Source organism: Camellia sinensis, chromosome 13 (assembly GCF_055761805.1).
Source record: "Camellia sinensis isolate YWXY chromosome 13, ASM5576180v1, whole genome shotgun sequence".
NCBI classification, from domain to species: domain Eukaryota; kingdom Viridiplantae; phylum Streptophyta; class Magnoliopsida; order Ericales; family Theaceae; genus Camellia; species Camellia sinensis.
The window spans coordinates 123,224,622-123,236,432 of NC_138973.1; the positions used below are offsets into that span (position 1 = coordinate 123,224,622).

General features: G+C 44.7%; 1 protein-coding gene across 1 annotated transcript; it reads right to left on the reverse strand.

The window, feature by feature from the left end:
* Positions 1 to 10,439: 10,439 nt before the first annotated feature.
* LOC145805686 (uncharacterized) lies at positions 10,440 to 11,060 on the reverse strand. The gene has a single exon (XM_082900863.1). It carries the CDS (start codon positions 11,058 to 11,060, stop codon positions 10,440 to 10,442), a length of 621 nt encoding a protein of 206 aa, XP_082756989.1.
* Between the last annotated feature and the right edge of the window lie 751 nt (positions 11,061 to 11,811).

The window sequence follows — 11,811 nt, forward strand, 5'->3', positions numbered from 1 at the left end:
GAATTGGAACAATTCATCAAAATGTGCATTTTAAAGCCCATTTGAGAGTGGAAAATCATGTTTTCTAAGCCCACTTGAGTGGCAAATCTGCGTCTTAGCCTACTTGCGAGTAGCAATTTCAAACCATTTTCAAACAAACAAACATAAGATGTTTTGTTCCAATTTGAGTGATTTAGTCTATACTTGTATGCTGTGCGCATCACATAGTAAGCTAACTAATAAACCGGACTAAGAACACATGTGTTTTCAAAAACAACATATCATGTTAGTAAAGGCCGATCCTTTGATCTGGCGAGCGGGGGTGCTCATTGCATGACCTTCCCCTCTTGTACCCAAGTTCCTGAGCCGAGGCAACTTTGGTGATGACGGACACGTGGCCTTAGGCACGAGTCAAGGTTTCCTAAATTTCCTTAAAATAAAATATTTAGGTGGCGACTCTGAAATCTGGCAAAGCAATCCATGTTTGGCGCTTTTTCATTAAAATCAATTTCCCAAAATGAATTGCCGGATTTGGACTCTTTGATAATTTATCAGTCTCACATTGCACTTTGTGAGATTAGATTCAAAACCGTGACATGAGTCCGAACTGTAGTAGCTAAGAACAGCGATTCGCGCCCTCGCGCGCGGAGCAGAGTTCGAGCGGTCTACATCTGGCGGCTGCTAATGTGGTATTGGAGCAACCGATTCCATATGCGCAGCTCGAGGTTGAGCTGCTGGAGTGTAACCCTGAAGAATAAGTAATGTTTATGTACTTTTGCTTTTTGTTTGGTATTTTCTTGTATGTAGTTTTTTTTTATAGATTTTTGCTTATTTCGTTTAGAAGTTATTTGTAAGGAAGTTTTCATGCGTAAAATGATTATTGTTTGTACTCAATTTATTAATGAATATCGCCTTTTTGTCTCTTTTTTGTGTGTGCTAATTAACAACTAAGTAGAGAGTGCAATGCCATTTGGCGATAAATAATTTGAATTGAAGGTCAAAATAAAGCAAGACAATGTATCTCAATTTAGCTATAATATAGTATGCCGATTTCAATCGTACGTTTGCCCAGTTGGACAATACCTTATCCTTCGAATAAAATATTTGGCTCAAAGCTAAATGTCTAGCCAAATGGGGTAATGTATTGTCATTCAGCTATATCATCAGATGCCGACTATAGTGATGTATTTGCCCTTGCCTCATTTAGTCATATCGTTCCAAATGCTGAATAAAACATATGGTGTGCACCAATTTGGACGTCGTTCCAATGCCGAATAACATGTCTCACCTGCAGAAACCTTATCCTCTAAATAAAGTATTCAGCTCATAGCTAAACGTCTGGCCAAATGGGGTAATGTATTGTCATTCGGCTATATCTTCAGATGCTTATTATAGTGATGTATTTACCCTTGCCCCATCTAGGCATGTCGTTCCAAATGCTGAATAAAACACATGGCGTGCGCCAATTTGGACGTCATTCCAACGTCCAATAACATGCCTCACCTGTAGAAACCTTATCCTCTGAATAAAATATTTGGCTCAAAGCTAAACGTCTGGCCAAATGGGGTAATGTATTGTCATTCGGCTATATCCTCAGATGCTAATTATAGTGATGTATTTGCCCTTGCCCCATTTAGGCATGTCGTTCCAAATGCCAAATAAAACATATGGCTTATGCCAGTTTGGACATATTTCAAACCCTACTACAGACGTGGGGTTAACTGTGGGGCGCATCAGAAATGCTGCATCCATAATTAATGAACGAGGTATCTGGTATTTAGGAAGTTGTGGGCATTGTGGAACAAATCTGGCACAGACGACGATAATCGACAGGCGATAATCGATAATTTGAGGAAGTGCAGAAATTCGAGTTAGGCCATAGATGTCTCAGAGACTATTCTTCAACAGTAAAGGAGAAGCAAGAAATTTGGCAGAACTAGACGTTGAAATGCCTCGGGTTGCTGAAGGCAAAGCTTAAAGAACGGGAGATGTAACAGCAGAGGGGAGAGAGAGACGTCGGTCACCCAGACATCGGAGCAAGTCCCCGAGAAGAGGTGATGCAGTAAAGTCACCCAGGGATGGGGTGCAGTAACGAGGGGGATTAAAGAGTCATAACGCTACGCGAAGTGAGCCGAGCAGAGCTCCGTGCCTGTTGAACTTTTTGGTTTTCATTGGGAATAAACCGAAGACTGAAGCGGATTAGATTGTCCGCAATCCAAATGTGGCAGTCGAGTTTGCTCGACAGATTTTTCTGCCCGAAGTCTAGTAATAAATGGTCGGTCGGCCCGATTACGAAGTTTTTCGAGAGGCCATCCATGGAGCGATAAAGGGACTATACACCTCTTATGAAATCGGTATGCATCTTCGTGCCGCGCAAATAGAGAAGGAGCAGAAAGATGGCTGCATTTGGAGCTTGGAACATCGTGTAGAGAAAGTTGAGAACTAGCTAAAAAAAGCTAAGGCTTCTGAAACGCAGTCGGCGAGTCAAATGAACCCGATCGTGGTGAAAAGAGTAAACCATCATCTGCTAGATCATGCGATTGCCGACCGAGATACGGCGAGCATGTTAGCAAGAGAAGCAATAAGAACGAAAGCCTACGAACAAGGTTTTTTTGACAGCCGAAAAATTGGTATTAAAAAGACGAAGGAAAACTTAGTTGAGGATGTTTGTTGGTGCGAAAATCGTGGATTTAAGTACAGATGGATTAAGGCTCTGCAGGCCGAGGGCATTGATACGGCGTCACCTCTATATCAGAATTAAAAATTTCCTTTCGAAGCTTACGACGCCGAGAAAATCGACAATGAAGAGGGTGTCGAATAAAATTAGATATCAATATGCATTGTACTTTTGAATTTGTCAAAGGCCATGTATTTGCGCTTCTTTAATTAAATAAATGTTTGCTATATTGTTTTAATTAATGCTTGTATTTACTTATGACAATCGTATATTGATCCATGCCACTCTATTGCCAAGTTTCGTCCTTCTGAATTCTGGGGATTACTCGGCCGTTTGTGGTTAAAAACGAAGGGCATTCCGAATTCGAAGCCTTATTCAGCCCAAACGTGGCATCCACGAATGTGGCTTCGAATTCGGAGTCTTACTGCGTTGGCCAATCGTGATATCCATGAAGGGCACCCCGAATTCAGAGGCTTATTGGGTTGGCCAATCGTGATATCCATGATGGGCGCTCCAAATTCAGAGGCTTATTCGGCCCAAACGTGACATCTACCAATGGGGCTCCGAATTCGGAGTCTTACTGTGTTGGCCAATCTTGATATCCACGAAGGGCGCTCTGTCTTCGGAGTCTTATTCGACCAAAACGTGACATCCACGAATGGGGCTCCTAATTCGAAATCTTACTGTGTTGGCCAATCATGATATCCACGAAGGGCGTTTCGAATTCGGAGGCTTATTCTGTTGGCCAATCGTAATATCCACGAACAACGCTCTGAATTCGGAGTTTTATTCGGCCCAAACGTGACATCCAAGAATGGGGCTCCAAATTCGAAGTCTTATTTTGTTGGCCAATCGTGATATCCACGAAGGGCAGTCCAAATTTGGAGGCTTATTGTGTTGGCCAATCGTGATATCCACGAAGGGCGCTCCGAATTCGGAGTTTTATTTGGCCCAAACGTGACAGCCACGAATGGGGCTCCGAACTCGGAGTCTTACTATGTTGGCCAATCGTGATATCCATGAAGGGTGCTCTAAATTCGGAGGCTTATTGTGTTGGCCAATCGTGATATCCAAGAATGACGCTCCGAATTCGAAGGACTGTTCGGTCCAAATGTGACATCCTTGAATGGGGCTCCGAAATTGGAGTCTTACTGTGTTGGCCAATCGTGATATCCACGATGGGCGCTTCATATTCGAAGGCTTATTATGTTGGCTAATCGTGATATCCAAGAAGGGCACTCTAAATTCAGAGGCTTATTCGGCCCAAACGTGACATCCAGAAATGGGGCTCCGAATTTGGAGTCTTACTGTGTTGGCCGTGATATCCATGAAGGGTGCTCTGAATTCGGAGTCTTCTTCAACCTAAACGTGACATCCACGAATAGGGCTCCGAATTCGGAGTCTTACTATGTTGGCCAATCGTGATATCCATGACGGGCGTTCCAAATTTGAAGTCTTACTGTGTTGGCTAATGCTGATATCCACGAAGGGCGCTACGAATTCGGAGGATTACTATGTTGGCGAATCGTGATATCCACGAAGGGCGCTCCGAATTCTGAGGCTTATTGTGTTGGCCAATTATGATATCCACAAATGGCACTTTGAATTCGCAGGCTTATACGGCCCAAACATGACATCCACGAGTGGGGCTCCGAATTAGGAGTCTTATTGTGTGGGCCAATCGTGATAGCCACGAAGGGCACTCTGAATTCAAAGTCTTATTCGGCCCATCTACGAATGGCGCTCCGAATTCAGAGTCTTACTATGTTGGCTAATCATGATATCCAGAAAGGGCATTCTGAATTCACAGTCTTACTTTGTTGGCCAATCGTGATATCCAAGAAGGACACTCCAAATTCAGAGGCTTATTCGGCCCAAACGTGACATCCAGAAATGGGGCTCCGAATTTGGAGTCTTACTGTGTTGGCCGTGATATCCATGAAGGGTGCTCTGAATTCGGAGTCTTCTTTGGCCTAAACGTGACATCCACGAATGGGGCTCCGAATTCGGAGTCTTACTATGTTGGCCAATCGTGATATCCACGACGGGCGTTCCAAATTTGAAGTCTTACTGTGTTGGCTAATCCTGATATCCACGAAGGGTGCTACGAATTCGGAGGATTACTGTGTTGGCCAATCGTGATATCCACGAAGGACGCTCCGAATTCTGAGGCTTATTGTGTTGGCCAATTGTGATATCCACAAATGGCACTTTGAATTCGCAGGCTTATACGACCCAAACATGACATCCACGAGTGGGGCTCCGAATTAGGAGTCTTACTGTGTGGGCCAATTGTGATAGCCACGAAGGGCACTCTGAATTCAAAGTCTTATTCGGCCCATCTACGAATGGCGCTCCGAATTCAGAGTCTTACTATGTTGGCTAATCATGATATCCACAAAGGGCATTCTGAATTCAGAGTCTTACTTTGTTGGCCAATCGTGATATCCAAGAAGGACACTCCAAATTCAGAGGCTTATTCGGCACAAACGTGACATCCACGAATGGGGCTCCGAATTCAGAGTCTCAATGTGTTTGCCAATCGTGATATCCACGAAAGGCGCTCCGAATTTGGAGGCTTATTGTGTTGGCCAATCAGGATATCCACGAAGGGCGCTTCGAATTCGAAGGATTATTTGGCCCAAACAGGACATCCACAAATGGTGCTCCGAATTTGGAGCTTTACTGTGTTGGCCAATCGTGATATCCATGAAGGGCGCTCCGAATTCGGATTCTCATCCGGCCCAAATGCGACATCCACAAATGGGGCTCCAAATTCAGAGTCTTACTGTGTTGGCCAATCATGATATCCACGAAAGGCTGTTCGAATTAGGAGGCTTATTGTGTTGGCTAATCATGATATCCACAGAAGGAGCTCTGAATTTGGAGGCTTATTATGTTGTCCAATCGTGATATCCACAAAGGGTGCTCCAAATTCGCAGTCTTATTCGGCCCAAACGTGACATCCACGAATAGGGCTCTGAATTCGGAGTCTTCCTGGGTTGGCCAATCGTGATATCCACGAAGCGCACTCCGAATTCAGAGTCTTATTCAGCCCAAACTCGACATCCACGAATGGGGCTCTGAATTTGGAGTCTTACTGTGTTGGCCAATCGTGATATTCGAATTCAGAGGGTTATTGTGTTGGCCGATCGTGATATCCACGAAGGGCACTCTGAATTCAGAGGCTTATTGTGTTGGCCAATCATGATATCCGCAAAGGGCGCTTCGAATTCAGAGCCTTATTTGGCCCAAATGTGACATCCACAAATTGGGCTCCGAATTCAGAGTCTCAATGTGTTGGCCAATCATGATATCCACGAAAGGCACTCCGAATTCATAGGCTTATTGTGTTGGCCAATCAAGATATCCACGAAGGGCGCTTCGAATTCAAAGGATTATTCGGCCCAAACGGGACATCCACAAATGGTGCTCCGAATTCGGAGCCTTACTGTGTTGGCCAATCGTGATATCCACGAAGGGCGCTTCGAATTCGGATTCTCATCTGGCCCAAACGTGACATCCATGAATGGGGTTCCGAATTTAGAGTCTTACTGTGTTTGCCAATCGTGATATCCACGAAGGGCGCTTTGAATTAGGAGGCTTATTGCGTTGGCTAATCGTGATATCCACAAAAGGAGCTCTGAATTCGGAGGCTTATTGTGTTGTCCAATCGTGATATCCACAAAAGGCGCTCCAAATTCGCAGTCTTATTCGGCCCAAACGTGACATCCACGAATAGGGCTCCGAATTCAGAGTCTTCCTGGGTTGGCCAATCGTGATATCCACGAAGGGCACTCCGAATTCAGAGTCTTATTCAGCCCAAACGTCACATCCACGAATGGGGCTCTGAATTTGGAGTCTTATTGTGTTGGCCAATCGTGATATTCGAATTCAGAGGGTTATTGTGTTGGCCAATCATGATATCCACGAAGGGCACTCCGAATTTAGAGGCTTATTGTGTTGGCCAATTGTGATATCCGCAAAGGGCGCTTCGAATTCAAAGGCTTATTTGGCCCAAACGTGACATCCACGAATGGGGCTTCGAATTCGAAGTCTTACTTTGTTGGCCAATTGTGATATCCACGAAGAGCGCTCCAAATTCGGAGGATTATTTGGCCCAAACATGACATCCAAGAATGGGGCTCCGAATTCGGAGTCTTTTATTCGTTATTAAACCATTATTAACGAGACTGCAATAAGAAAAGACATTACATTGGGGAATTGAAAGATGTACACACAACATATCAGCAAAAATTTGAAACAAACTAGCACGCCATACAAGTTGGCTTAATGATAACATTTGCGCAAATGTGTAGAATTCCAAGGGCGTGGCAAACTTCTCCCAGCCATGTCTTTGAACCGATACGCCCCTGTTTCGGCGATTGAATCAACCTGATAAGGGTCGTCCTAGTTGGGTCCTAATTTTTCGTCTACCAAATTCTTGGTAGCAGGAAGCAATTTCTTGAGGACCAATTCTCTAGGTGTATAATGACACAACTGTACGTGCTGATTATATGATTTAGCGAGCTGTTGCTGATACCGTGCCATGGATGCAAGGGCACGATCTCGGCGTTCTTCAATCAGAGTCAAGTCTAAGGCCAACATCATGTCATTACGGCCCATGTCAAAAATGTTGGATTTCAGTGTGGGTAGGCCGATCTCCAAAGGGATAATTGCCTGGGTTCTAAAGCACAAAGCAAACGGTGTTTCCCTAGTGGATTGCCTTGGAGTAGTGCGATGAGCCCACAACACGCTGGGAAACTCTTCGACCCATCTACCTTCACCTTTTTCCAACTTTTTCTTGATGCTATCCAGGATGACTTTATTGGAGGCCTTTGCCTGACCATTGCTATGTGAATATGCCGGCGAGAAAAAGTAAGGCCAGATACCACACGTGTTGCAAAATTCTCGGTAGACGACATAATCAAATTGGGTGCCGTTGTCTGAGACAAGTGCTCTTGGTATGCTAAATCGTGTTATAATGTTTTTCCATACAAAACGCTTAACATCGACATCTTGAATATGTGTTAATGCCTATGCTTTGACCCATTTTGTAAAATAATCTATTGCAACAATCAAGAATCGCTTGTTCCCTGGAGCTCGTGGCAATGCTCCGACGATATCCAGCCCCCATTGAGCGAATGACTAGGGACTAGTGATAGAGTTTAACTGCTCGGCAGGTAGATGAGTTAAAGGGGAAAACTTCTGGCATTGTTTGCATTTCTTGACAAAATTCTCGACATCTGTTCGCATGGTCGGCCAATAATACCCCTGTGTTACGGCACGGTGGGCCAACGAGCGTCCTCTAGGATGGGCACCACAGCTACCTTCATGTATTTCAGCCAAGAGTTCCTCAACTTTATCTGGGTGAACACATTCTAAGTAAGGCCCAAAAAGGGATTTTTTGTAGAGCTTTCCATGTGGATCCAAGTAGTATCGCAGGGCTTTATTTCGCAATTTGTGGGCTTCTTTCTTATCCATTGGAAGTTGTTTTGAGTAAAGGAATGCAGCGATAGGTTCCATCCAACTTGGTCCTGGTTCAATGATGTTAATCTGAACTGGTTCAGAGGAGGTAATGCTCGGCTCAGGGATGAATCCTACTTTAATTGTCCGTTTGATTTATGAGTTGATGGAAGAGGCTAGGCAAGTAAGGGCATCCTCATGCGTGTTTTGATCCAGGGTTATTTGATTCAATTCATGGTGGTCAAATTTACTCGCAAGGAATTTGCCGTTTTCATGTAGGCTATCATGCGGTCTTTTTTAGCTACATATTCCCCTTTTAACTAGTTGATGACTAATTTCGAGTCACAGAAAACAAGCAACCGCCCTGCGCACCAAGGTGAAGTGCGTTCCGAAGGCCGGTTAGCAATGCTTCATATTCGGCCTCATTATTTGATGCATCAAAGCCCAGTTTGACCGTCTGCTCGATTATTGCCCCTTCGGGGGTCATGATTACTACGCCTGCCCCACTGCCGCATTGGTTGGATGACCCGTCACAGCACATCTGCCAAATGTCTCCAACATATATTCTCCAGTTGAGTTTAGGTTGCACTTGATCAGACTTGAAGTCGGCAAGGTATCCCGTAAATTTGGCTACAAAGTCAACGAGCACTTGCCCCTTGATAGAAGTTCTAAGCAGAAGCTGGATATCATACTGGTCGAGTTCCAAAGCCCATTTTGAAAGACGCCCTAATGCTTCCGCGCTACGGAGCGCTGACCGGAGCGGATAGTCCGTTAGTACCCCTATGGTATGCCCCTGAAAGTAATGCATCAGTTTTCTTGCAGCCATGACGAGAGCAAGGATGAGCTTTTCCAGTGGTAGGTAACGTGTTTCGGCGTCAGCCATTGCTTTGCTTACATAGTAAATTGGGCGTTGCTCCCCGAGTTTTTCCCTTCAAAGTACAGCGCTGACTGCCCGATCAGATACCACTAGATGCAAAATGAGTGGATTGCTTGTCAAGGGTGTTTCCAAGAGTGGTACTGATTGGAGATAAGTTTTTAAGCCATCCAAAACGGCTTGGCACTCGGGGGCCCATTCAAAAGCTTTGCCTTGCTGAAGAACGTGAAAGAATTGTTGGCAGCAATCTGTGGAACAGCTGATAAACCTGTTGAGTGCAGCGGCCATTCCCATCAGCTTCTGAACCTCATTGACTGACCGAGGAGAGCCAAGTTCTAGAATTATTGTGATCTGCCTCGAGTTGGCCTCTATTCCGCGGGGGTTAACAATGTAGCCGAGGAATTTGCCGGATCCAATGCCGAATGCACACTTTGAGGCGTTTAGTTTCATTTTGTACTTTCAAATAATGTCAAATGTCTCTGCCAAATCAGCTAGATAGGCGTGCTTTTCCTTGGATTTGACCACTATGTCGTTGATGTATACTTCCATGGTGCGGCAGAGCTATTCCTTTAACATGGCAGTAACCAATCTCTAGTAAGTTGCTCCCGCATTCTTCAGCCCAAATGGCATGACCTTGTGGAAATAGGTTCCTCTTGGGGTGAGGAATGCGGTCTTTTCTTGATCCTCCGAATGCATGGAAATTTGGTGATAGCCTCTGTAGGCATCCAAGAAGCTCATGCATTGATGATGTGCGGTTACATCTACGAGTTGGTCTATTCTGGGGAGGGGAAAACAATCCTTGGGACAAGCTTTGTTCAAATCCGTGAAATCAACACAAACACGCCAAGATCCATTCTTCTTCTTTACAACCACGGTATTGGATAACCATGTTGGATAAGTTACTTCGTGAATTGCTCCGACATCAAGCAATCAGTCAACTTCTTCAACAACGGCCGAAGCATGCTCCACGGCTGACCGCCGACTTTTCTGAATGATGGAGTTACATTTTGGATCAACGTTTAAGCAGTGCTGGGCCACAGATGGATCCAACGCTAGCATCTCGTATGGTGTCCCCGCAAACACATCGAGGTTGCCGAGTAAGAAGGATACAAGCTCATGTTTGTCAACTTCGTCCAAGGAAGTGCCGATCATGATGAACTTGTTAGGATTCCCATTAATTTTGATTCAATCCAGGTCTTCAGTTGCCTTTTTGCTAGGGTTTTTCCCAATGTCCTCGAGGCTCTCCCAATCCGATACTTCAATTGAATTCACTTCCAGTTCCTTTGGTCTCCTTGTAGCAGCAACAAGGTAGCATTCATGTGCTGATTTCTGAGAACCCCGAATTTGTTCAATGCCATACTCAGTCGGAAAATGAAGTAATTGATGGTAGGTGCTTGGCACAGCTTGCATGGTATGCATCCAAGTTCTTCCCATGATGAGATTCTATGGTGACGGAAGTTTGACAACCAGAAATTCTACATCTACTGATCTGATGCCCGCTCGAACTGATAGTGTGATCTTGTCCAAAGGATACTCGGGGTTAGCGTTGAAGCCAAATAATGGGTAATTAGCTGGCAACAAATCCAAGTCAGTGAAGCCGAGTTTAACAAACGCCTTGTAATACCTTATTTTCGAAGTGCTTCCCTGATCGATGAGAATATGTTCAGTGGCGAATATGTTCACGCATAGCTCGATGGCGAGGGGATCGGCGTGGGAGAGAGTTACTCCAACTAAGTCGGTGTCATCAAAACTAATCCTCCCAGTTTCATGGGGCTGTTTTGCTGGTGTGATTGGCTTATACAAGCTAGGTTGCAACTGAATTGTATGTACCTCAGCTGATGCTGGCAAGCTGTATATCATGTGAATTACACCAAGTGAAGGTGAATCTGGCCGTAGGGCTACCGTGTTCGATGGATTATTCTTTTGGACATGTTGCCCTAGCCGGCCGTCTTGTACCAACTCCTCCAGGTGGTCCTTCAGTGCATAACAACAGTCAGCGTCATGACCATAGTCCTTGTGGTATTCGCACCGCGTATCCTTTCTCCTTGTATCAAGAGATCCCATCATTTTGGACGGTCATTTAAAGAACGGAAGGTGTTGGACTTTCAACAAAATCTTGCTAATTGGCTCTGCTAATTCTGTGTACTTCTTGTCCGAGCGTCTTGCGCGCCTGCTATCCATTTGATATTGTTCATTTGATTGGTATGAACACTGATCGCTTCATCAGCGCGAATCACGCCTTTTGTCTCGTTTAGGTCGATTCCGCGGTTCAGGGCTCCTTGATGGCACGACACTTATCGGTTGAACGATACCAGATGGTGCTGTCTTAACAACTTTTTGTCCGACATTGACCCGCAGGGCATCGTCTTCCACCTTACAATATTCTTCGACTTTCTTCATTAACACCCAAACTGTTTTGGGAGGCCGTCTGGTCAATAAATTGCGGAGGGGACTATCAAGATGTAATCCCATTTTAAAGGTAGTGATGGCCATGGAGTCATTGCAGGCATCATCTACCAGGTTAAAACATTCCCTATAGCGTACCGAATATTCACGAAGGGTTTCTTCTAGTTTAATTTGCATTGCCGAGAGTGCGTCAACTTACTTTAGCTGAATTTCATTGGTGATAAATGTTGCCTTGAAGGATTTTTAGAGTTGATGAAAGCCTTTTAACGATGTCGGCTCCAATTTATAGTACCATCTGACGGCCAATGATCCTAGGCTACTTGGAAACATTCAACATATGAGGGTTTCATCGTCAGCATGCAGTGTCATCGCTTGTTTCTAATGACGAATATGGTCAGTGGGGTTTGAT

Excerpts from the sequence above, each read along its gene's own strand:
- LOC145805686 (XM_082900863.1), bottom strand. The coding sequence starts at position 11,060 with ATGGGATCTCTTGATACAAGGAGAAAGGATACGCGGTGCGAATACCAC.